The sequence below is a fragment of the Aspergillus fumigatus genome, chromosome 2, assembly GCF_000002655.1.
Source record: "Aspergillus fumigatus Af293 chromosome 2, whole genome shotgun sequence".
In the NCBI taxonomy this organism is placed as follows: Eukaryota; Fungi; Ascomycota; class Eurotiomycetes; order Eurotiales; family Aspergillaceae; genus Aspergillus; species Aspergillus fumigatus.
Window position 1 is genome coordinate 88,033 of NC_007195.1, and position 23,836 is coordinate 111,868.

Below are 23,836 nucleotides of genomic sequence, written 5' to 3' on the forward strand. Positions count from 1 at the left end.
GGGCAAGGGTTAGCGCAGCCTGTATCTTGGCCCTGTCTCTGGGACACTTTAACCCAAGCCGAATTGATTAAGCACGGAAACTAAGCTAGTCTACAAGCAAAGCAGCCTCTTTGAACCGTTTCTGCTGTAGCTATCTACAAATTACCAATCGTCAATGACTCGGAACAATCCAGCAGCCTAACAAGGATCGAATCACCAACACAACCATGTCCCTTTCCCCTCCAAGACTCTTTGACGCTCGACATCCGAGTCGAACCCAATAGACCCATTGATAGAAAGCTCATCACTGGACACAATTTCGGGATGCGCTATGACCGGTGCATTTTCCAGGCAGCACAGAAAGCAGCGTACTTGTTTTCTTGATTCTGAAAATAGAAGTAGGAAATGGCCATGGCGGATTGTACGTATCCCAGCAGCTAACAACAAGAAAATAACAAGAATTACACTAACAATCTATATCCAGTTATAAGCAGGTTGATTGTGATTGAAGTATATGGTGTAACCTCTATCCAATTGTTAGCCTCTTTTCCCCCTTCGCTCAATATTGTGACGCAGTTGCTAGCTGTCATCGATACTCCATTCTTCTCTTGCTTGATGGTCGATTTTATGAAGTATGTGTATACAACTTTTATTGCCTCTGGTAGTGCTTATTGCGGCAACTGGAGTGCTTGCTGCCCCTGCGCCAACTCCTGTGCCGACTCCTGTTCCTACTACAACCAAGGCCTATGTCGAGCGAAGAGGGACAGAAACAACCGAAGATTATGAACCCCATATCACAATTGATGTTCCCCAGATCTCGATCAAGCCATACACTCATGAGCCCTTTAGTCTGTCGCTGGATCTGCCTTCCAACACCTGCACACCCACCATCAATCCCGATGCGAATGGTTGGGTTCCGGCAACCGAGTGCAATGCGCTCTACAACTACTACCCATCCTTTGGCGTTGCAATCGCCTTTTCCGTTCTTTTTGGTGTCTTGATGGTCCCTCATTTTATCCAGGCCACTGTCTACAAAGCAGGGTTCGTCTGGTTCATCGTGATGAGCGCGGCATGGGAATGTGTAGGGTTCGTGGTACGCACACTGAGCACGCGGGAGCAGCAGGATAATACTCTTGCCACAATCACGCAACTGTTCATTCTTCTGTCTCCATTGTGTATGCTTTCCCATCTTTTTTCTTCCTCATTGAAACAGCTGCTCATAAGTGGAAGGAGTCAATGCATTCGACTACATGGTTCTGGCTCGGATGATCCACTTCTTCGTCCCGGATCGTCGAATAGGCATCTTCAAACCCTCCATGCTCGCCATGATCTTTGTCGTCCTGGACCTGGGATCCTTTGTCATCCAATTGACAGGAGGTAGCATGGCTGGTGCGGGGGCGGACCACGACACCATGATGAAGGGAATTCACATCTACATGGGCGGCATCGGTATCCAGGAATTCTTCATAGTTCTCTTCCTCTTCATTGCGATCCAATTCCACCGCCAGATGCTCCATCTCAATCGGCATGGAAGACTCGTTGGACCCAAGGCAAAATGGAGAGGCTTGCTATACGCGTTGTACGCGAGTCTGCTGTTCATCACGGTGCGGATCATCTTCCGCCTGGTGGAGTTCTCCTCGGGGAATGACGCGTCGAATCCCATCCTGCAGCATGAATGGTACATGTACGTTTTCGACGCCGTCCCAATGTGGTTTTCCATTGTGGTTTGGAACGTGGTGCATCCGGGGGCTATTATCAAAGGCCCCGACGCAAAGATGCCGCCTAGCCCTCTGCGCAAGATATTATGCTGCGCTTTTTGTTGTTCCGGCTGCAGAAAGAGGAAGAATAAAGACATGCAGATGATTCCGGATAATGATCACCTAGGAGATGAGACGTTGCCGCTGCGGGAGCGGGCGGCTTCGCCATACAGATGATTCTCATTGGATTCATTCTCTGGTCAAATGCTATTCGACCTTTCCTTTCTTTTCAAATATAGTGTCCATTCACTCGATTTCATGTACGGCGTTCTATTCAATTCCTACAATGGACCTTACATCATCGAGACAGGAACAAAGGCCTGTGGTCTGACTCTATGACTTGTCCTTCATGTATATCTAGAGATATGTGCTTTATGATACATTGAGTCTCTGGACTATGTGCACTAACAGCTGTCATATATACGGAAGATTAGAATGGTCCTGGGAAGACTACGGAATATCATAGCCTACTCGCGGTGAGACCCGATATAACCGTCACTACCATCCACAAGCAGCTCTATATCCATGGCCATCATTACCATTCCATCCCTAGCCCCGTTAGCCTTATGCATCTTAATTTTGACAGACAGAACTCACCTGCAATCTGTTGGCCACATCACTGACATACGAAGCAGTAGCGCCTTGGGGATCGTCCAGATCATTAAAGTTGATGCTGCCGGAGTTGTAGCCCCGGAGCACATTGTACGGATTACCACCGGTGTTTGCCCCAACATTCTCATTGTTGAACCATTGAACGAGACCACCGCCTTGTGCTGTGCCTTGTGTACCGTCGATGATCATCTGGGTGATGCTTCCCTGTGGATCGTTGGGGTTGAACGACACAGACCCCGCGTAGGCCTGCATCAGGCCGCAATTTTGGACGCCGTTATTCGTGCAGCCAACGTAAACATTACCGCTAGACTGGGAGGTGTTAGCAATAGTTAGAAAGAGTAAAGGCTCGGACTTACCTCCTGCATCACTACCGCCAGGATCAACCGAGGATCGACCTTGGCTGCGGCAGACACCTCGACGATGGCATTCCAGATGGCTCCCTGGATGGGGCCGGATTCCACCAGTGCCATGGATGTCTGCTGGTTCAAATCAAACATCGCCGTGAAGCCCATCCAGTTCTGGATTGGCGGGAAGTTAGCAGCCGATCCGCGGAAGCAGTAGTAGTATTCAGGATCCTGGTATCCGGCTGCGCCGCTGGTCAGAGAAGAGCTATACCAGTTTAACCCGTTACCGGTGACCGCGGCACCGTTCGCATTGCTGGACCTGCGCCTGCGACTGCCGGAGCCCACATTGTGAAGATACGCAGCGACGACCCCGCCCCATCCACCAGAGTTGTCGCTTTCCTTGGCAGCGGCAGCAGTGTTCTCGAGGACGATGTTGCTGATCGCCTTGACGTTGGTGCCGTAGAGATACACCGAGCCAGCGGACGACAGGATACGAACGGCGTTCGCCTGGCAGTCCCCGTTACATCCACCATTGTGGTTGAAAAACGTCCAGACGCAGCCTCCATAGAGGAACAGGTTCGAGGAGCCCCGGATGCGCTCAAAGAACGCCATGCGACATCCTGCGTCGTTGGCGTCGCAGTTGCTAAAGTTCGGATCGCTGGCGATCAGGTTCGAGGACCATGGCGCGGGGGCCAGATCGGGACTTCCCCAGCCCTGCCAGTAGGGTGTTTCGCTCTGCTGGAAGGCGGAGAAGACGTTCTGGGCGTACTCGAAGTTGTACTGGTAGAGGGTATGGTGTTCCATGGCTGTTCCAACGAGCCAGGTGCCCTTGGTCGCTTCGACGAGGAGACCGCGGCCGGTGGCGATGGTGGTGGTGCCGCCGTTGCCGTCCAGGTCGTGGTCGGCGGTCCATCCCCACATGTTCTCGATATATGCCGAGGACGTACTGGTCAGATGGAGCAGGCCCCAGGCGGCTTTGCACTGGTCGGGACTGCCGTAGCAGCTGGTCTGGACTTTGGAGCCGACGGCACCGCCGATGCGGAAATGCGTGTTCCAGAATCCCACGTCGCCAGGAGCTGCACCGGCAATGTTGACTTCGACCTGCCTTACAGTTAGTGGTAGCATCCAAACGGAACGGGGGTTGACCTACTAATTTGCAGCCCTGGAGCACATCGGCTACTGTGAACATCATATCTGTGAACTGGGCGACCCCCACATCGCCTGCGTTCCCGACCTTGACCATTGTCGTCGGAGCGTTAGGATTCCAAAAGTTGGAGCCCGTAGCACTGATGGCCGAGGCATACGCATCGCCGACAATGATCGAACCAGCAGGGACAAAGATCGTCCCCGTCACAATGTACGTGCCGGCCGGGAAGTAGATAATCTTGCAGCCGGCATACTGGGCCAAGATGGCGTTGATGTTTGCCGTGTCGTCGGTGGCGCCATCTCCCATGACCGGCAGACCGCTCACGGTCTTGACGTTGATGAACTGGCTGGACGAGTATTGGGCGTATGTCGGTGGTGCCATGGTAAAGTACTTGGAGTTGGCTCCTAGCAGAACATTGGCGCGAGGGGTGGTGACCTGCGAGCCTTGTGCATGTGTAGGCGTGGTAGCTCCGCCGGAGTACTACATCCGGTGAGCAGGCGGGTGTAACAAGCCAGGGATTCGACTCACCATGTTTCCATGCACCCAGGTGCTTGTCACGGAGCCGGAGAGGACCGCATTGTTGTTAAGCGAGACGGTGCTGCCGCTGTTGGTGCACTGCACATTCTCCAAGATGATCGAGTTCTGAGCACTACCACCAGCATTGGACGAGACGATCATGTTGCCGAGCGAATTACCGCTGGAATCGATGACCGTCAGCGAGCCAGAGATTCCACTGGCATCAATGCCGGTAGCACCGTTGGAGAGGTTGCAATCCAGACAGACGAGCTGAAAGGCGCCGGCCTTGATACCAACATTGGCTCCGTTGATGGTGATGCCCTTCAGGATCCATTGCTGGCCGCTCAGCTCCATGCCAATAGCACCACCATTGAAAGTAAGATCATTCTGGAGACGTCAGCAAATAATTCTGGATCATGATTGTCAAAACTGACCAGAATGATGTTGCTGTTCGAGTCATACTGGCTTGTCACACCAACATGGTTTGAATACGTCGGCATGTTGAAAACGACGTTCGTCAGCTGCGTGGCCTGCGAGACAGTCCAGTCTAGCAATGTGATTGATTTGGACGCAGCAACGCTCGTAGAATCGATAATCACGTTTTTGAAGCCAATGTAGAAGTTGATCGTCCCGCCCAGGTGGGGGTCTTTCCCGTAGACGATATGATCGTTGGGAAAGTTTGCGCTGGCTTTGAGAGTAGGCGGATTGAGCGCGTCGCCCACAATCACAGTACCAACGTAGAGTTGAAGACTTCCCTCCATCAGATACGTCCCGGCCGGGAGGTAGATGATTGCAGGTTGACCCGTGGTGCCCATGGAGTGGCTAGCCCGGTTGGGGCCGTTGGAAGCCCCAGCTGTTGACGGTTAGCACTTCGCCTCTATAGGCAGCCCGGGCCGAAGGGCATACCGTTGATGGCATTCTGAATGGCAGCAGAAGCATCCTTCGCCCCGGTGTTGTCCGCTCCAAAGTCGGTCACCACATTCCGAAAGACCTTGTAGTTGTGCTTGTAGCTCGAGTCCAGGAACGACGACTCTCCACTGTGAGTAATCGTCTCCAGCCAGAACTTGCTGGGATTGTCCGGAGTCGGGCCCCCACAGCTTGCTCGTTTCTGGCGATCATGGCTTGTCAGGTTTCCCGTAGAGCCTTGAGTGACCGGGTCCCAGGGACGGGCAGTTTTGTTTTGAATTGGAAAAGTAATAGTTCTATACCCTTGTCAGATTTCAGATATGCTGCTACATGCGAGAAAAGGTGGCTTGCTGTTTATGGGGAACGTAGTCAAGAGAAGGAACCCATTGTTCGACATTGAAAGTGCTAAAGTTGGTAGGAGCTTGAAAATGAGCGCCAGCCGGAAAAGCTGTAGAAAGAATCGAGAACGAAAGACTTGAGGTCAGAAGCCACGCGAACCTCGCCATTGCGACAGGGCCAGCCTTGAGAGGAGAGAATGAAAGGAGTGTCTGTCCTGGCCATGGAGCAAGCCATCACTACATCTTCGATATATTTATACATAGAAGTCAAGCCTATCCTCCAGCCGAAGATCTGAAGAAGCAGTATAGGGGTCATTTCGCTCCATGACCTGAAGCACCCTGTACCAATCATTCATTGCAGCATTTGTCTGCCATCGGGCGTGGGTTACCCTTTTCGGACAAGCTGAAGTTTTAGTAGACGTACTGTAAGATGAAGGGGCACTTCGGATGCGACATGGCTGGCACATAATAAGCACGCTGGCACGAAGTGCAGGTACAATGTCACCTCGCTAATCTGAGTTAGGGAATTGGTCTATTGTACCTGGGGTCTAATAGGGGCGTCCACCAATGGAGTAGTCAATTGGAAGTCTTGATCAGGAAGGCTTCATGTGCTATTCTTCACATTTAGTGTGATGGATAGTCTAGTATCCTGTCTCCTTCCCCGCTACATAGTCTTTCAAATAATCATGAATGATATGATCGTTAGCGGCTGACTCTGAAACAACAGAGTAGGTGGAAGGGCCGGGTAGAGACGAGGCACAAGAGATGATTGGTATATTTGGCCCACTGCGGAAATTACGTGCTCATGCGTTAGCTGAGGCCTATCTTAATACGCAATTGGTATCAGTTCAAATGACGGCCACACAGACTCTGGAACCGAGACACAAGCATCATCAAGCATAGCTGGTGCGCTTGGCAGATTTAGAGGATCGAACTCTTTGCTCCATTGGAAGAAGATGATTACTCCAAACGATAGTTAAAGTTAGTGGAGACTAGAGGCTGTTGAATAATCAATCCTGATGCCTCTTTCTTGGCTGAATTTCTGCCACCTTTCTAATCCGCTCTGCCTGTCGAGCTTCTAGCACCTAGCCAGCATTTAAGTCTAAGGAAGGGGGGGATTGAATCCGTCTCTCCCTGCTGCCAAGTCTATACTTGATTATGCTGGAAATAAACATATAACTGTCTGGAATTACTGTTAGCGAAAAACATAAAGTGATGGTAACATGCCCTCGTCCTATATATGCAACGGTATTACTATCCTTGTTTAGAGAGGAACACCCTCCAGCTATGACATTATCCCTTCAAATAAGTAAACTATAAGATCACCTGTTCTAAACCAGCAGCTGTCCACAATCAAATGAAGAGCAAGAAGTGCCACCGGCGACGGTGAAAACAGCCAAGAAGGCAGCATCCGCAGCCCTACGTCGCACTGACGCAAGACACCGTTAAACCAAACATGAACAAATGGTAGCAACGCTCTAGCGTACCTTGAATATGACATTTCATGAGAGGTGGATCTCCGATCATACCACATGGATTCGCTCATGGACGGTGCTCTTGACGTCACTACTTAGTGACTTGAGACTACATATGTAGAGAATGTCTATGTGAGAAAGCCTCAACTGACGTTCCCGTTCAGGATTCTATACAATTGAAGGTTTATATCTGAACATGAAAATGGCTGCTTATTCTGGGAATTTTACAAATGGTCGCCGTCCTCAGGGGGGCAGGTACGTGCTAGGGCATGCTTTGCCAATGGTCTCTACTTACAGATTCTCTTCCAGCTCCCGTAACATTGCCCTTTTGAGTATTTTCGCTGTCGTCGCCGGGGGGTACCTCGCTTTTCGAGCCCAATCGCCCAGCAAGAACGAGCCATTGGTGTCGAAGAAAGAGGTCGAGACAATGTCTGGGAGTCCGGCCGGTCAGGGCGGTCGAGTCGGACGCGGACCAGATCATCAGCCAAAGGATTAGGATTGATGGCATATTTCTCTGTCGAAATGAAGGCTGTACTTACGGTGTTGTTTGTTCGTCTTCGGGTTGATGAATCGGATCTCTTCGGTGTGTCGGTTTCCAGCATCTAAGCCTGGAAACCGAGATCTGACTGAAAAGTGTCAACTGAGTGGTTGTACTCTACCAACTGATCCAGAGGCAATATAGCGTAAGGCTTCTTTTAATATTGAAATCAAAACCCCAGCCAGGTCTTGAAGATCAGGTAGCTCTAGAAGACTACTTATTCATCCCCTGACGCAGCATTAGACATAACAGTGACAGAACCATCCCCTATACTTCAGTATTCCACACATACACACGCTTGAGAGTATTAATTCAGCTGTATGGACTCTTGTAAACTTCTGTCATAGCCCAGATGTGTCGATACATGCCTGTCTCTCACCCTGTCATCGCCCAGCACAGACCTACTGGGGCGGCTCCTCGGCGACATGGAGTTGCATGCGAAGCCGCCGAGTCCATCCGCTGGTCGGTCCTTGCAAATCCGGAGAATCTTCACAAGAAGGATATCGAGATGATGGTTCGCGACAGCTGAGAAGGGAATCAGTTGGCCAAGACAGCGTGGCCAACGTATGGTATGGCGGAGGATGTATCTGATGCGCTTCAGTAGGCTGTCGAATCGATAGATAAAGAGAAGCTTTTGCTGCCGCTTGACTGGCCGGAGGTGCTTCGACAGGAAATTTTGAACTCCTACAGTGTTGACGGTAATTGAGTGCCTATGGATCAATAAGATAACTTTGACGATTGAGTCGCTATCGTATTCTTATCATCTAATCATTACTGACATTATGGAATATATGACACAGAAACGCCGCCAACACCATGCGACACTGACAGGACTTGAAAATATCCAGAAGGTAAGCAATAGTTTACGACTGCTGCGACTTGCTGATCAAAGACGCAATCACTGCAGCTCCCACACTGGAGCCATCCACAGCAGGAATCAACCGGATCGGATCCGGGGTATCAGCCGGCCACTCGAGGATCTCCCGCAGCGCCCCGATGGCCCTCTCCGGGAAACATGGATACTTGTTGAACACAGAGCCATCCACAGCAACATGACAGCTTTCTAATCCCCGCTTCTTCATGATCGCCGCGATGCCGCACGCGTATAACCTCGCCGAGCGCAAGGAAATCGTGTGCGCCAGGTCGTAGCAGAAGCGTAGCTCAGGCGGGGTAGGCGTGATGGAGAGTGTTTTCTCAAAAGTATCTTTCACTGTCTGCAGGTCCGCAGAATTATCGCTCTCAATAGTCGCCAGGAAACAGCAGTCCAGCACATAAGGTTCGCTTAGTTTCGAGGAATTCTGACCGTCAAAGATGACCTTGCGGTTGTGGAGATCAAGCAAGATGAGCCGGAAGATCTCACCCAGATAGAATCCCGCAACCATCTTCTCATAGCGTTGTTGCCCGGGCCGAGGTGAAGCGCGGTCGATCTCGGCATCGAAGACAGTGAAAGGGAGCACTCGCTGGCTGTTATCAAAGGCGCCGTATTCGCAGTTGATGGCCATGAATGCGTCGTCGGGTAGATGCTGATCGGCCAGTTTCGGGATCTTGGAGCACTGCTCCATGTACGCTGCGTTACTGCCTGTGCCGAAGATGCTACCGATTTCGGTCTTGGGGTCGACGTAGGAAGACGCCATTAAGGTACCCACTGTGTCGTTAACCAAGGCGACGATCCGAGCGGGGAGATTCTAGTCAAGTTAATATCAACTTTCTAGGCAAAAAGGACCGAAGTAGGACTGACCTTGTCTTTGAGAACCTTTTGCAGTGCAGCAACAACGTCTGTTCCCTCGACACCCTTGATATCAAATCCCTTAGTCCATCGCTGGAGGATGCCATGCGAGATGGATGTTTGAGTGACAGGGTAGGAAAATGTAAAGGCCAGAGGCGTCTCCGCGAGCTCTTTCTGCGAGATGGAATAGCGATCGACAAACTGCTGCAGGCAGTCGGCAACGTAGTGCCACAGTTGCTCTGCGGTGCCAGACTTCAACGACTTGGGGATCTTGTTGTCCATTTGGATCACGTCGTATTTGCCTGCGGTGCCGTTGAGTGTCACTTTGCAGACGCGGAAGTTGGTGCCTCCCATGTCCATCGTGAAGAAGGCTCCCTTTTCGTCGCCGCGCGGCAGTTCCATTACCCATGTTGGGTTCATTGGCTGTTCGTTCCCGTTAGCCTGTATTGTAGCAGGTAGACAGTAGGCTGTAATGACATACAATGTCGCCGCCTTGGCCACTGAGCCCTGAAACATGTTAGCATCTACGGCGTCGAGATAGCCAGGAAGAATGTACTTACCAATCTCAAGTTCATGGACAAAGTGGTCAGTAATCTGCTTCAGCTTGGCGGAATCCACAGTGAAGAGTTCTCGTAGCTGCGTGAATTCATCCTGAAGCGCATCCCCAGTAACCTTCTGGGCCAGGCGGGGAGTAGGTGCTAGAAGATAGTTAGCCATGTCTCGGTGGCTCCCTCCGAGGGCAGACATACGGCTTGTAACAACAACCGACGCAGTAGTAGACATTGTGCCTGTGGTAGAGGGCTCTGGTGCGAAGGGGCTCTGGGAGAAGGAACTCTCTGGCCGGAGTGAATGTCGGGGGCTTGATTTATGGTAAGGAAGGACGGAGCACTCTTTGCTAAAAGGGGAATTGCGTTGAGCTTGGCTGTATACGGAGTAGACGCGTGACCGTCTGAGGGGTTCTTTTATATTCTATTTCTATTCCTTTGGCTTAGCTAGGAGATTTTTCACCCTACACTATTGCAGTATTCCTGATGTCAGCTATCGTACTATTGCACAAGCACACAACCGGTCTACAGCATGGTGGTGGCCATTACCACCATGATAAAGGCCCAGCAATCTATCCTTCCGTCACCATGGCATATACAGCACAGTTCTCAGGGAAAGCCAACTCCGATCACCCACTCTTGATCATGGTTCTGCCAATGTGATAGTCAGCTTTTGCCCCTGGAACGGAGGACCCTGAACCGGCCGTCTGCACATCAACGGGATGATGTCTGAGCTGGCCATACCGCCACTCAACAAGATCAGGAAATCAGGGGGACAGGATGAAGTATTCCACCTGAGCGAACGCCCAGTTCTCCCGCGCCGGTGAGACTGAAGTGATTAGACTCAAGGATACTAGATGCAGCCCAGAACAACCTTGCGGTCAAGGACATAGAGGTGGACTCTTCCAGGCAATTCTAGCCCCCGAATATACTCCTAGCCAAGGACGCCCTATGCGCGATCTGATTGGTTGAGAACGCGAAATACAGGCATCTGATTGGCGGCTCGGGCTAACGCGCTATATATATATGTATATACTTATATGTTAGGCCACTTAAGTGTTACGTCATTGGCCAATAATATCCTCCACTTCCCAGTTTCTATACCTCAGTCTTTCCAGGATCTCTCCTTTACAGAGTATATATGCCCTACGGGGAGATTCCGGTGTTATCTCTCCAGAATGTCAGCCGGAAACTTTACAAAGTAAGGTCAAGACGGATGATGTGTCCATCCAATCAGGGCTCGGAAGCCGTTGGTCCGTAAGGGGATATCTTCTGGATGATTCTATCACAAGTCAATTGTCTGATAGCTATGCTTAGAGTGGTTGTGGGTAGAGTTGCATAACCGAACCGCTAAAGTCGAATCCAACCCTCACCAAAGTGACCAAACTCGCAGCAGTTGATTCCGTTCCTAGATTCAGAACCTGCAGTGGATTAGGGGTAGGTCAGGGCTGGATGATTACCTATATAGATTGGGTTTGGGTTTGCAGGTTGGGTCAGCCAGTCTACTTCTAAGATTAATGCCTATAGCTTATTAAAGATAAGGCAGGCAATCCAATCATTCAGACTAGGAAGTGATTCAGACTAGACATTATTGAGTATAATCTGATTTCTGAGAAAGAGAGAGCAGCATTCGCCTCAGGCGCTGAGGCGCACATGTCAAGAAGTCGATGATGCCTATCCAAAACAGGGCAACGACCCGACTGAGGTATGGCATAAAAGGCTGACAGGAGCTTAAATATTAGACCTTAATACAACTAGTTAGAGTATGTTTACCTTATAAGGTAGTATATTACTAGGTACTATCTGTTAAGATAAGATTCTTACAGAGTCGCACTACTATTATTTAGCTAAGATATAAAGAATTGGGGCTGACTTGAGGAGGTCAGTGAGTGATTTGTCACTCGTCAGAAAGAGAGTCAAGTTCTTTATTATTCAACAGGAATATCTAAAGGATAAAAACCATGCAGTATTGATTTCTCTCTGCTTTTTGTACTTGGACACAGAAACCTCTAGCACATCATTGTTAACTCATCATAGTACGAGTTTCCAAAAGAGAAACAATGTTACACTTGTGACTCCCGATACTACCTAGACGACATAGGGTGCGGATTCTTGATGCTTGCACATATATTATTGTTGATGTTCACTTCATGGATCTACCCAAGTAAGACGCCTAGAACAAAGGTGCAACAATATCTGGCTGAATGCGCTGCAGAATTTCCACCAGCTCCTTCCACACCTTCTTCCGAGCCTTTTGTCCGTCCTCGCTACGGACAAAAGACGACAACGCCCCATTGTCCACTTTGCCATCCCTCATATACGCACCGTGACTCTCCGGACCTGCAGAGGCGGCAGCGAGTATCGTCCGACTACCGACCTCGGTGGACCGCGCTAACAACATCTTTAAAATAGCAGTCGCCCAACTCTTATCGTCACGAGTCAGCCGCGAATGACACATCCCAGGCTGGAGCATGTTCAGAACGACCCCAGAACCAGCCATCTTCGACGCGAGTTCCTGTGCAATCAGAATCTGCAGAAGCTTCGAGGCCGCATAGCGCGATTGCATGGTCCGCAGTGGTCTCGTTGTCGAGGGCTGCGAAGACGTCGTCCGCTTTCCATTCGGGCAAATTCGTCCACGCATGGACCTCGCTGGTCACAACGGACAGATGGGGTATTTCAGACGGGAACCGCAGCGCGGTTTCTCTCATTTTCGGGAGAAGTAGCATGGCCAGCAGGACCGTGCTGATGACGTTCACCGTGAGGCTGCGCTCATGTCCCTCGGCGACAGTGTACTGTGTCGTTGCAATGCCCGCATTGGCCACGAGAATGTCTGTCCGGGAAAGCTGTCGCGACGCCTGTGCTGCGAATGCCTGGACGGATGTGTACGAGGCCAGATCGAGCTCCCACACTTCGCACATTCCGCGTCGATCGGTTGACTTCTCGATCGACTCTTCGGCGATTTCGCCCGCGGCAGTATTTCGAACAGCGAGGATTACCTTTGCAGCTCCGAGACGACAGAAGTGTCGTGCGGCTTCGAGCCCGAGGCCGACATTGGCTCCCGTCACAATCACAGTGCGACCGGGGAACTCTTGGGTTGGGTACTTAGGGGTGACGAATAACTGAGGGTAGACGAAGCCCATGGCGATGGATCTCTTCTGTGTTATTGTTATCCAAAGCGGGGACCAGTATTTCTTAAGAGCTTTTGTATTGCAAGTCTATGGGCCAAAGGCGGCTTAGGACCATTAAATCCGGCTATTCCGGGTGGACTTCCAGTCCATAGCCAAGGGGCCGAAGATTGGAGATTGGGGCCCATCCACAAAGGGAAATTATCGTATTCTAGCTCCAATGCAGTGGAGGCCATGGATCAAGAGATTTTGGGCCTGCAAAGTATACTCCAGGTCATTACGAAATATTTTCTAGCTCATAGTTGCACGCATTCGACACCCTGTGCATCCACAGATCATGCACAAGAATATGGAGACGGAATTAAAAATCGATTTTGTCTACAACACTTCTTATCTCTCCATCTTCGCTGTGACGAAGAAATGCCATGAGAGCTCTTGATTCCGCCTCCACTCGAGTATTGACCCACCAAAAGTCACCGCGACCAAGTAATCTCAGCCAGATCAGGAAGAGCACAAGGGCTCTTTCGTCCCGGTCGCGGAGGAGGATTCGGAAGGAATGTGGAATGAGAGGGCCAAAGATGAGGAGATGGTCAAATTCCTGCGCGACCGGCTTCTTCAATGGGAGCATTTGGGACAGAAGGCAGATAGGAATATAGTACGGGTTATTCTCTGGGGAGCTGTCTGGTGTGATCTCGCACAGGTCAAGGAGAAAGTCAGGAATCTTTTCTAGGCTCCCGGTATGAGATGGATCTTTCGTGGCCCAGGTAAGGAGGTTGCCGATAGAGGATCCTCTGGAGCCTGCTTTGAGGCGCCAGAATGTTTGATGGACTTGGTTTTTCAACATGGACGAGACATAACCCAGCCCACTCTGAAGCGTGAACCAGGTGAACGACTGGTCAATCTCCGCTGTATCTTGAAACACCCACGAGCTAGATGGATGATAGTCATCCGAGGCAAAACACCCCATGTTAAGGACTATACAAGTTGCATAGATCATGCCTAGATTCTGAGGGCTTGAAGCGACCCTCCCCAGTTCATCATTTAGTAGCTCCGCAGCGTGGCTTGCGTGAAAGTAGTGTGCCGTCGTATGAGAAAGGCAGCGAGGTTGCAGATGCTGCAGATGTCGAGCGGAGAGCGCGAAGAGACTATGCAAGAGCCTTGGGGTTGCCGCGCAGTGAGGGAGAATGTAGTGGTCAAACAAGAACTTCCCAATTGGTGTTGCCAGTGACGTGTGCACAGAGCCAACAAGATTGTGCATCAGATGCGTGGTGTTTGTTATCGACAGACTGTGGGTAAAGCTTTGGTTGATGAGGCCGTCCATCAACGAGTGCTCCAACGATAAACCTCCCTGCGATGCGACCACTGGGCTGCATGCAGTCGAGGATTCCGAATAATACCGGTGTATTCCATCGTATTCACACATCCGTTTCCGTTGAGAACACCTCCGACAGGTAGGATGGGTCTCGTCACATTTCAATCGGTCCTTCTTGCAGGTCCGGCAGCCGGTGCGAGATTTCTGGTGGGATCTTCGTCCGGTCTGGACCGTCTTGCGTGGTTTTCCCCGAGCTGAGTCCAGACGGAATCTTCCATATCCATGACTCGATGGGGGCGTCATAATGAGCGACTCGTGGACCGTGAGATTTGATTAAAGGAGACCATAAACGTCTGCTTGATTGATTGTTGGGAAGACAGATCTTGCCACCAGGTGCTACTCCGGAAGAGGCAATTATCGTATTGGACTGGGGTGATCCACTCAATAAGGTTGCCAGCACTATGTATGGAGTATTATCGACCGAGCCAGTCTTCAACCGAACGGGGGATGTTCATTAAATCCGTAGAGTATAGTATAGTATAGTATAACCCAAGTGTTTGTTTCCTGTAGCTCTGTTACTCCGTTTAAATCCGGTTCTCATACTGTCCTGCCTCCCATAAGTACAATCATAGATTCCGCTCTTGTCCACCGTTTCGCCACACAGTTCAACTTCCAAAGGCTCTCAATCAATCTCTATACTTTCTTTGCAATATGGACTTTCAGACTCCTGAACCTCCCACCGAATTGGGCCGGTACCGCATCCTCTCCTCAAACTGCGGTCTCCGTGTCTCACCGCTCCAGCTGGGCGCCATGTCGATTGGAGAGGCCTGGTCCTCCTTCATGGGGACGCATGAACAAGGAGCAGGTATTCGCACTCCTTGACGCCTACGTTGCAGCCGGAGGCAACTTTATCGACACCGCAAACGCATACCAGAACGAGCAATCGGAAGCATGGATTGGAGAATGGATGTCTGCTCGGAAAAACTGTGACTAGATTGTCCTTGCAACCAAGTACACTTCTGATTACAAGGCACATTCCTTCGAGAAAAAGGGTCTTTCGCCTAACCACTGTGGAAATCACCGGCGGAGCCTGCATATGAGTGTTCGCGATTCTCTCAAAAAGTTGCAAACAGACTGGATTGATATCCTCTATCTGCACTGGTGGGATCACACCACATCCATTGAGGAGATTATGAACAGCTTGCATATCCTCGTCGAGCAGGGGAAAGTCCTGTACCTGGGAATCTCGGACACGCCTGCGTGGATTGTTGCCGCAGCCAATGCATACGCGGCCGCTGTTGGCAAGACACCCTTTTGCATCTATCAAGGCCGCTGGAATGTCATGCTGCGTGACTTTGAGAGAGAGATTCTGCCCATGGCTCGCCATTTCGGCATGGCTCTGGCGCCATGGAATATCCTCGGCAGTGGAAAATTCCAGACCAGGGAGCAAGTGGAGGAGCGAAAGAAGAAAGGTGAAAGCCTCCGCAGCGTGTTCAGTGGAGATACTACGGACAACCAGACCGAGGCTGAGATCAGAATGAGTGAAGCGCTTGCCAATGTTGCAGCAGAGCACGGGATCAAGTCCGTGACCGCGGTGGCCCTGGCATACATTCTATGCAAGGCACCCAACGTCTTTCCGATTGTCGGTGGAAGGAAAGTCGAGCATCTTCACGATAACATCCAGGCTCTCAAGATCAAATTGACTGAAGAACAGATCAAGTATCTGGAAAGCGTCAACCATTTTGATCCTGGCTTTCCTAGTAATTTTCTCGGGGAGGATCCCAGAGTGTCTGGAAAGGCCGGCAGACTTTTGGCCACTTCAGCCCCTCTAGCATTTGTGCGGGCTCCAACGGCGATCGGATATGAGGTATAAGCTGAAATACCAAGTTGATGACGCGGTGCTTACATGTATCTATTCTTGAAATATCCTTGTGGTCGACAATTGACGGTGCTCATGTTCCTTAACTAGTACCTCCGAATTGGGACCGTAGCAGCCCCTAGACTCTATTGATACAATTTACTACCAACTCGCAAATTTGTGTTGAATTAGGAAGTATAAACCTCCCTTTGTAGGTGCGCCTACACTTTGGTCCTCTCGATTTTCGAGAAATCACGACTACTTCAGGGGAGGCGACTCCAAGCTTCATTTTCGAGGTCATGTTTCCTGCTAAGGTCAAGATGCGGCCTTCCTGTGCGGATATACCTTCAGCAATTTTAGATACCTGCGTCTCCCACATACAGAAAGGATATCTATACTGTTCAGTTTTATTTAGATGCCTTCTTAGACCTCCACAGAGACGTCCCTCCCTTTTTCAGTCTCCTTCGAAAGCCGTTGACATTACAGGAAGGCCGACTTTATATCTTAAGATCATCTCTACGGATCAAAACGACGGAAGATCCCGACTGCAGCCGACCTCAGAAGCCAACCAATTACCTCTAGTGCCTTGGATCGCCGACACCGGTCATCTACAAAGTGAAATCTGAGATTCAGCTTCGGGAGGCGCTCTCCGGTTCTCCCAGCCGCTTTCGCTCAGGATATTTCACGAGCATTATTCTAGCTTGGTCCTACATCGTCTTCTGCCGCTGGGTAGAGATCTTGCAACGGGCGGGGGAGAAAGTGCGCTCCTACACGAAAAGAATGGAAGTATTCGAGAACTCGTTCTGGGATATCGTCACGCACGGTGGCTGGGAAGCCCTCGGAAAAAGATGAAAAGGGACCTTTTTTCGCCATGGACGTTAGCAGGCAACGGTACTACAAAGCCTTGGTATATACATCCCATGAAAGCTTCGTTGTTCCTAGTAGCTAACCCGCTGAAGTGATGACTATGTGCCAGTCACGCCGAATCCGTCCCTAGCTTTTGACTTCTTCTTGGTGTTTTGCATTTCAGAAGGCCTTGAATATGAGCTACTCACTGCCCTTGCATTAGTCTTACATGTGACAGCACGAAATGCGCCTGCACCTAGGTTTGTGCCTCCTGAGATCCCCACGGCTCTTAATTGCCCTCAGCCCCCGCAGAATAAAATGTTATACTATAATCTGCTGAACACAGTTGATAAATGCATTACCTTAAGCTCTACCCAAGATGCTTTGGCCTCCTTGGCCTGCAGTGACTTTTTTGACCCTTCCGTTCCCTGTAATCTAATGGGGGCTGCATCCCTGGGCATTTCTGGGCATTAAGACGGCCCTTCGACCGCGAATGAGATCGATAACCAAAAGCTTCTTCAGGCGATCACGAATACGCAGCCCCATTTAAGCCTCTTTTGGGCATCTATCGTGCGCAGCGAACTGGTACCTCCTTATATGAGTATGGCTTTCTATGGTCTTCCACCTATATGCCTTCCTGCTGATTTCTTGGACAAGAACTCTGTAGTCCTTTCTTCGGGTATCATATTATTTATGTGGCTCGGAAAATGCTGTTGTTTCTCGCGTACATGAGTTCCAGACTTCATTCTATTGCCGTCTAGTAATATCAGTCCCAGGGCCACCAACACCTCCCTTTGGTCAGACCCTCATGGAAAATCCCAGTTTGGGAGTCAGAGCTCATCTGGGCCATATGCACACGCCGCTTTCATGGATGACATACTGGGTTTTCGATTCTGTGAAAGGTTCCAGCTACTGAACAGCTTCCAGTTCGCCACGTCCAGGTTCATCAGATGTATCGTCCTTGCCCCAGAGCAAACCCTGACGAGTAAGTGCGCAGAATTTAAGGTTTAAGCCGCTTGAAGTGAGTTTAGAGAGTATTCTGCAATGGAATAGAGACATTCAGCAGCACATACAGTCAGGAGAAACTCTCGAGCCATGAGCTTCTTCAGGGTCTAGTCTATAACGACGTGAATATACACCTCCTTGTGCGCTTATTCCAATTCAGATGGAACAAAATGCTTTTCTATATTGTCCCAGCCTTGCCAATGCCGTTTCAGCGGACCTCATATGTATATGTAGACTGCGCAGCAACCATGAACAACGCGGTAGCAGCTGGATTCCGCGGAGCAACCAATTAAGGACTGCTGCTTACCAACAGACTACTAATGCCAATCTCCCTACTGGACGTATCGCCCCCAGATTTCCCCGTATTCTTGTAGTCATCTCTCTGTGAACGAGTCACGTCCCTTTGTCTAAGCCCTCCTAGAACAAGTCTTTCTTTACCCCCGGGGTGGGCTTTGCATGCGTAGCACATCCCGTACGTAAAGTTGGTGGACTTGTTGGAGCAGCCCCCAGTAACCTGGCACCGTTTCCATTCCATCATGTTAACAGACCATCTAGAAGACAGTAAGTCAATGACATTAGGCTATATTCATGCGCTCTCTATCAGACCACAGTAGAGCTGGATATGATTCCGTACAAAACCCACAGCCCCTCACTGTGGGATATTGTCAAGGTACATATCGCTTACGCCTTGCATTTCACAAGCTGTACAATCAATCAAGCTACTGAGAGGCGTGAGTCTGGACATGTTATCCGAACAAGCCAAATACAATCACAAAACATAGTGGCAGGATTAGCACTGATACCTGGATAATCATTTCAGCTGAGATGCCACATTCCAAACATGACCATGAACACGAAAAGAGAAATGATAGATACATCCCATGGTAGCACAGCCCGCACTGTCATTCTCAGTTCTCTGGGGTCGACTGAATGGCTTTTCCTTCGGCCTTGCCCCCGGAGCCTATCAATGGGGTCAACCATGTCGATCCTTGCATACGCCCTGCGCAACTGATGTCATACAATATCAATATCAGCCTATTTTATCTGGCCGGATAAATTCAGCCCCAGTCGTGAATACCATGAATTTGACTGCAAGATCAGCACCATAACAGTAGCGAATCGCGATGAAGATGTTTGTCAAACGTTGGCTACTCAGCCTCTGCGCCGTGTCCACGGTATGGGCCAACCCCATACAAACCCGCGAGGCGGACTATGTGATGCCCAACCCAGCCGGTTTCCGCATGCAACATGGCTTTGAGGCCGTTCTCGTCCAACCGTCTGCCCCCTGGCAACGAGGCTAGCTTCATCTACGACAGGGTTTCGAGGACGGAAAAGCCCATGGCTTGGAATCTGACACCAGGTTCAATGGCAATCGGACGGTGGTTATCCGAAATGGTAAGATACCGATGGTGGGCAATGGATGGGGAGGGTTCCAGGCTGCCCCGACGGCGCCGTGGAGCTCCAACATCGACACGCCGAGTATCGCGAGTTGTACGTGCGGTGGCTCCAGTGGGCGACGTTGCTGCCTTTTATGCGAACACTTGGATCGAGGAAGTGCAATGTGCAGAATGCGCACACATGTAACAACGAGTGGTGGTCGTATGGCGAGGAGAACACGCCCATGATTGTCTCGTACATCCAGCTGCGGTACCAGCTCAAGGTGTATCTGCAGGCTCTCTTCGAGCAAATCCACCATACTTACGACGCCGCTGTGTATGGATTTCGAACGGACAGATCCGCAGATCGCGAAGATGACGCGGGAGAATGTCAATGCTACCACGCAGCAGTACATGTTTGGCTTGCGGCTGCTTGTCATCCGGTGACGATACCCAATGCACCGAGTGGGAGGTGTATCTGCCGCAGAAGGGCCAGAGTGAGACAAAGCCGTGGACGTACAGGTGGACAAACGAGACATATGCTGGTGGACTGACGGTGACCGTCCCGGCCCCGATCGAGCATGTTCCGTTGTTTTACCTGGGGAAGCGGGAGGATATAATGAGCGGATGTGTGTTCTAGCTGCGGCAACTTATCCATGTTGGAACTGTCTACGGACTCATTGCCCTTTTGCTTACTGTGACAGACAAGGAACGAGGCGATAGTGATGGCCGAGGCCGTGCTTATGTTGACTAGTTGTAATTTCGTGTATTCCTTCACAAACTACACTACTTACACTGGTAGTCTCAATTGCCCGTCTGCTCACGTAGTCCAATCATTACCATCCTGTAGCTTCAGGCGTCGGCACAGCGGCCACCGATTCCGGCACCGCCATAGCCGCCATGACATTCGCCTCAGCCGTCGGCGTGGGTTGAACGTTCACATTGCCCGTCAAAGGCACCAGGGTCACAGGTGGGATATACCAGTGCGCATCACACTGGGTCCAAAGCGGATCAATCTGGCGGACGGCCTCGGGAAGATCCAAGAAAGGCATGTAATCGTCCCGGATCATCGTGCAGGAAGGATCGTACAGCGGACATTGCGATCCTCCTCGGTACTGCGGCCAGGGTATCAGTGGCATGGTATAGTTGCCTACATCCTGGGGCATGAACTCGGCAAAGTTGAACGGATACGCAGTCCCGATGGTGGGGTACTTCGCGTTACGGTGGTTGCGGACCGACGAGACGCTGGCGGGATCCACGGCGATGATGGCGTCGTTGTGCGTGTCGCCGCATTGGCTTCCCGGATGGGCGCGCCGGTTACTCCAGGCATAGATGGAGGTAAATGAGACGTAGATGCTTGGGGAGACGAAGGTCTGCCCGTTGACTACGGCGGTATTGGGGCCGTTTCCGGTTGGTGTCGCAGGGATGGTGGTGCCGTTCTGCAGACACAGGTCGCCACCGGCGGTGGTCACAGGCCAGTAGAAGACAGTTGCCGTGCCGGGGAGGAAATGGCAGGCTGTGCAGGGGTCTTCGGGGTAGGTTCGCGTCGTCGAGGGACAGCCATCGGGTGGGATGGGGCTCTTGGTGTCGCCTGGAGTGACGGTGGTGGCGGTGGCGTCGTACGAACTGGACAGTTCACTATACGTCGACCAGATCGGAATGCATTCTTGCGTGTTGAGCTCACAGTCGGGCGCTGGCGGCTCCTGGTAGAGCTCAACCGTGTCCGTAAAGGTAATGGTGTAAGTGCTGCAGGGTCCTGTGCCGGGATAGTAGGATGTCACCATCTCACGAGGGCCTAGCGCGCGTGGAATACCGTCGCAAAGGGTTGTCACAGGTCCTGTATGAGTATCCGAGTAGCCCTCTAGCGACGAGGAGGTTCTGCAGGCCCCCCCGCTGGTTGGATATGGGTCAAAGGTGATACTCGTGCCCGTGGGGCCCAGCGAGCGTAATCCGTCGGACCGGCCATAATATTCAACCCATTTCGCGTTGCAGGTTACAACCGGCGCTTCGGGACCGGTTGTTGGCCCATAGAAGTAGTCGGTATATGTGGGCCAAAAGATGGACGTGCCGGAGATTATCAGCCACTGGCCACTGGTCGTTGATGACTCGCTGGTGGGTGATGGGCTGATTGTGATGGAACTGGCCGTGACAGCCAGACCCAAGGCTGACCTTGTCAGACCTATATCATCTTGGTGGATTAGGATACATACCAATGTGTCCCTGCAGGGCAGCAAGTAGTAGAGTCCAGAGCATGATGACTGAGGATCAGTTGCTTGCTCACTAGACTTCCTCTCAGAGAAAGACAACCTTTTTATACACTCTCTCGGTGACACCCCACTGTTCGTCGGCGTTCTGGGCCGTGATGTCTCATTGATCTTGATCCACTTCAGATGTACATATAGTGTGATTGGGAGGCAGCTAAAATCTTACGTTTAAAACATGCAGGACTGCCACCAAGTCATTCGATATGGGCCTATTGCCAAGTCTTTACCTGCAGATCCAACCCGCAGCGAGACATCCAGGATTGGTCAGGATTCAGTTTGCCCACTAAAGCTCGTCTATCTAGCCCGATTCTAGATCGCCGTGAATCAGCCTACTCGCTTAGTTTAGCGAAGTTTTATGTAGTATGCATGCCATCTCTCCAATTACATATTCAATTTTGACGAGGGCAACTGGCAATGGACTCAACAGGTAACGTAATAATCGAAGTAATGCAATGCAGGTACATTCACAGTCTGTGATCAGTCAGATGTCTCGTTCAGGTGATCCTGGGATATGTGACAGGTCACACAGATCTCTCCAGACGATGCACTGGCCCGAATAAAAGTGACGCTTCCAGGTCTTTGGTGAGCCTTCATTGACAGTGGCGTTATCGTCTTTCCGTTCTTCTGCGTAGCTTTTGGTAATTTCCATTCTGTGAAGCAATCGCACTCCCCAAACCTCGGAATGTACTCCAGTCTCCGACTTCCTCTTTCGCAGGACCGTTGCTCTGCTTCGCTCACAGTCGAAAGAGACTTTGAGGCCCTCCATTTGACAAATGACCACGAAACATGCGTGGTGTTTGCCAAGATAATAGGCGACTGGTCCGATTTTGCTAGTAGACGGGGACGTGGAATCTGTAGGATACAGCTCGCTTCTCGCAAAGGGAAAGTCGAGGGCCAGATTTGCAGCCGCCAATGCCCTGTTGGTTCACTCGGTGGCAGAACGGACAGTGGAGGTAGACACTCGAAGCGTTGCGATTAAGGACATCAATATCGATAGGGCGTGTGTTCAACATTCTAGCGTTCTAATGGACCAACAATCCACTTCCAACTCGACATTATGGGGTTGGTAATCTCTAGCCAATGTGGAGAAGAGCAGGTGTTCGTCTCGGTCTGAGGCGTGGAGGAATATGTCCTATATTAAGCAAAATTATATTTCTTCCGGAGCGGTGATGCCTGCAGCAAGGTACTACTACGGCAACTACGGCAAGACCCGCCGTCTACCGTGTGATTGTCTTCCAATCAGGTTGCCTTTAAACACTGCAGGTTCACAATCTTCCTGCGACGACATCCTGTGCACCACAGCCCCCATATGCGCATTGGGCTTGCTGTATTCTCGGGTACGGAGTACCACGATCATATTCTGCTCTTACTATGAGGGTATTTATTGAAGAGATGATTGACCACTAGCTATTCGTTGGTTGAAGAATCGGGACTCGCCAGCCAGCACTCCGCGAGCATTTTGCACCATTTATCGCTGGCACTCAAATAATGAAAGGACACAGAAATCCTGCAATTTATACCCAAGGGATTAAAGCAAACAGGACAGTAGTCACTGTCTTGTTGACCGCCCTCTTTGCACCCGTTTCGGCAAGCCTGCGTAAATCTAAATCTATATTGCCAAACGCATCGTTGCAATAGAAGAGGATATTTTCGGCAGTGGGGTTGTAACAGTAAATGCCAATTATTTTCGCATTGTGCCTGGTCTGGTACTCGTCGTCACTAGATTGATAGACAGTTATGTACATGGATACATTTGCCATGCATGGGAGACTGCCAATATCGAGAGGGGTCTGTCGACAGTGATTACAGCCCGTTGTACAGGCCCTCCCAAGGACAGGGACGGAAAAAACAGCCACTGTGAGGGTTGTGGAAAGGTCCATAGTTGACACAGAGGTTTGCGGATAAGAGAACCTCTGAGTATGAGGAGTTTAAAAGAAGGTTATTCTTCAGGAGATGTGAATATCTGAGCTTATGGACTAAAAGAAAGACAATTTATAGCTACAAGCTACATCTCTAGATCATCCTATGCAATTACTAACAACGAGGAGGGATGTTTATAATGCAAGTATACCTCTGAGGAGCTTGATCTGCTTTGTATGAGACTGGCCACCTATTAGTGATAATATACGCACCAAGCTGATCTACGGCACGATCCGAGCAACATCAC

The 23,836-nt window shown here is 50.6% G+C and overlaps 9 protein-coding genes across 9 annotated transcripts; 4 read left to right on the forward strand and 5 right to left on the reverse strand.

Annotated features, from left to right (window-relative positions):
- Positions 1-761: 761 nt before the first annotated feature.
- AFUA_2G00420 (RTA1 domain-containing protein) lies at positions 762-1,913 on the forward strand (the record flags this gene model as incomplete). Its single annotated transcript, XM_744085.1, has 3 exons — positions 762-784; positions 829-1,154; positions 1,204-1,913. 3 exons carry the CDS (start codon positions 762-764, stop codon positions 1,911-1,913), a joined length of 1,059 nt encoding a protein of 352 aa, XP_749178.1.
- A 108-nt stretch (positions 1,914-2,021) lies between these two features.
- On the reverse strand, positions 2,022-5,658 carry exg9 (putative exo-beta-1,3-glucanase; the record flags this gene model as incomplete). Its single annotated transcript, XM_744086.2, has 8 exons — positions 2,022-2,285; positions 2,334-2,657; positions 2,705-3,793; positions 3,843-4,319; positions 4,368-4,742; positions 4,790-5,208; positions 5,262-5,557; positions 5,645-5,658. 8 exons carry the CDS (start codon positions 5,656-5,658, stop codon positions 2,235-2,237), a joined length of 3,045 nt encoding a protein of 1,014 aa, XP_749179.2. The 3' UTR covers positions 2,022-2,234.
- A 1,696-nt stretch (positions 5,659-7,354) lies between these two features.
- Positions 7,355-8,141, forward strand: AFUA_2G00440 (uncharacterized protein; the record flags this gene model as incomplete). The annotated part of the gene is made up of 3 exons (XM_744087.1): positions 7,355-7,520; positions 7,571-7,657; positions 7,960-8,141. 3 exons carry the CDS (start codon positions 7,355-7,357, stop codon positions 8,139-8,141), a joined length of 435 nt encoding a protein of 144 aa, XP_749180.1.
- A 178-nt stretch (positions 8,142-8,319) lies between these two features.
- AFUA_2G00450 (uncharacterized protein) lies at positions 8,320-11,620 on the reverse strand. Its single transcript, XM_077804026.1, has 5 exons — positions 10,088-11,620; positions 9,899-10,036; positions 9,820-9,845; positions 9,351-9,761; positions 8,320-9,297 (listed from the first exon to the last, which is right to left on the reverse strand). The coding sequence occupies exons 1-5, from the start codon at positions 10,119-10,121 to the stop codon at positions 8,476-8,478; spliced, it is 1,431 nt and encodes a 476-aa protein (XP_077660193.1). The 5' UTR covers positions 10,122-11,620; the 3' UTR covers positions 8,320-8,475.
- A 367-nt stretch (positions 11,621-11,987) lies between these two features.
- Positions 11,988-13,023, reverse strand: AFUA_2G00460 (putative short-chain dehydrogenase/reductase family protein; the record flags this gene model as incomplete). The annotated part of the gene is made up of 1 exon (XM_744089.2): positions 11,988-13,023. The coding sequence occupies one exon, from the start codon at positions 13,021-13,023 to the stop codon at positions 12,316-12,318; it is 708 nt and encodes a 235-aa protein (XP_749182.1). The 3' UTR covers positions 11,988-12,315.
- Positions 13,024-13,142: 119 nt separating this feature from the next.
- AFUA_2G00470 (Zn(II)2Cys6 transcription factor) lies at positions 13,143-14,691 on the reverse strand. The gene has a single exon (XM_744090.2). The coding sequence runs from the start codon at positions 14,621-14,623 to the stop codon at positions 13,370-13,372; it is 1,254 nt and encodes a 417-aa protein (XP_749183.1). The 5' UTR covers positions 14,624-14,691; the 3' UTR covers positions 13,143-13,369.
- A 340-nt stretch (positions 14,692-15,031) lies between these two features.
- On the forward strand, positions 15,032-16,331 carry AFUA_2G00480 (putative aryl-alcohol dehydrogenase (AAD); the record flags this gene model as incomplete). Its single annotated transcript, XM_744091.1, has 5 exons — positions 15,032-15,185; positions 15,217-15,306; positions 15,454-15,792; positions 15,823-16,187; positions 16,290-16,331. The coding sequence occupies 5 exons, from the start codon at positions 15,032-15,034 to the stop codon at positions 16,329-16,331; spliced, it is 990 nt and encodes a 329-aa protein (XP_749184.1).
- A 3,118-nt stretch (positions 16,332-19,449) lies between these two features.
- AFUA_2G00490 (glycosyl hydrolase, family 31) lies at positions 19,450-20,045 on the forward strand (the record flags this gene model as incomplete). Its single annotated transcript, XM_744092.1, has 2 exons — positions 19,450-19,742; positions 19,817-20,045. 2 exons carry the CDS (start codon positions 19,450-19,452, stop codon positions 20,043-20,045), a joined length of 522 nt encoding a protein of 173 aa, XP_749185.1.
- Positions 20,046-20,121: 76 nt separating this feature from the next.
- Positions 20,122-23,562, reverse strand: AFUA_2G00500 (uncharacterized protein). The gene is made up of 2 exons (XM_077804027.1): positions 21,616-23,562; positions 20,122-21,569 (listed from the first exon to the last, which is right to left on the reverse strand). The coding sequence occupies exons 1-2, from the start codon at positions 21,656-21,658 to the stop codon at positions 20,242-20,244; spliced, it is 1,371 nt and encodes a 456-aa protein (XP_077660194.1). The 5' UTR covers positions 21,659-23,562; the 3' UTR covers positions 20,122-20,241.
- Positions 23,563-23,836: the final 274 nt, after the last annotated feature.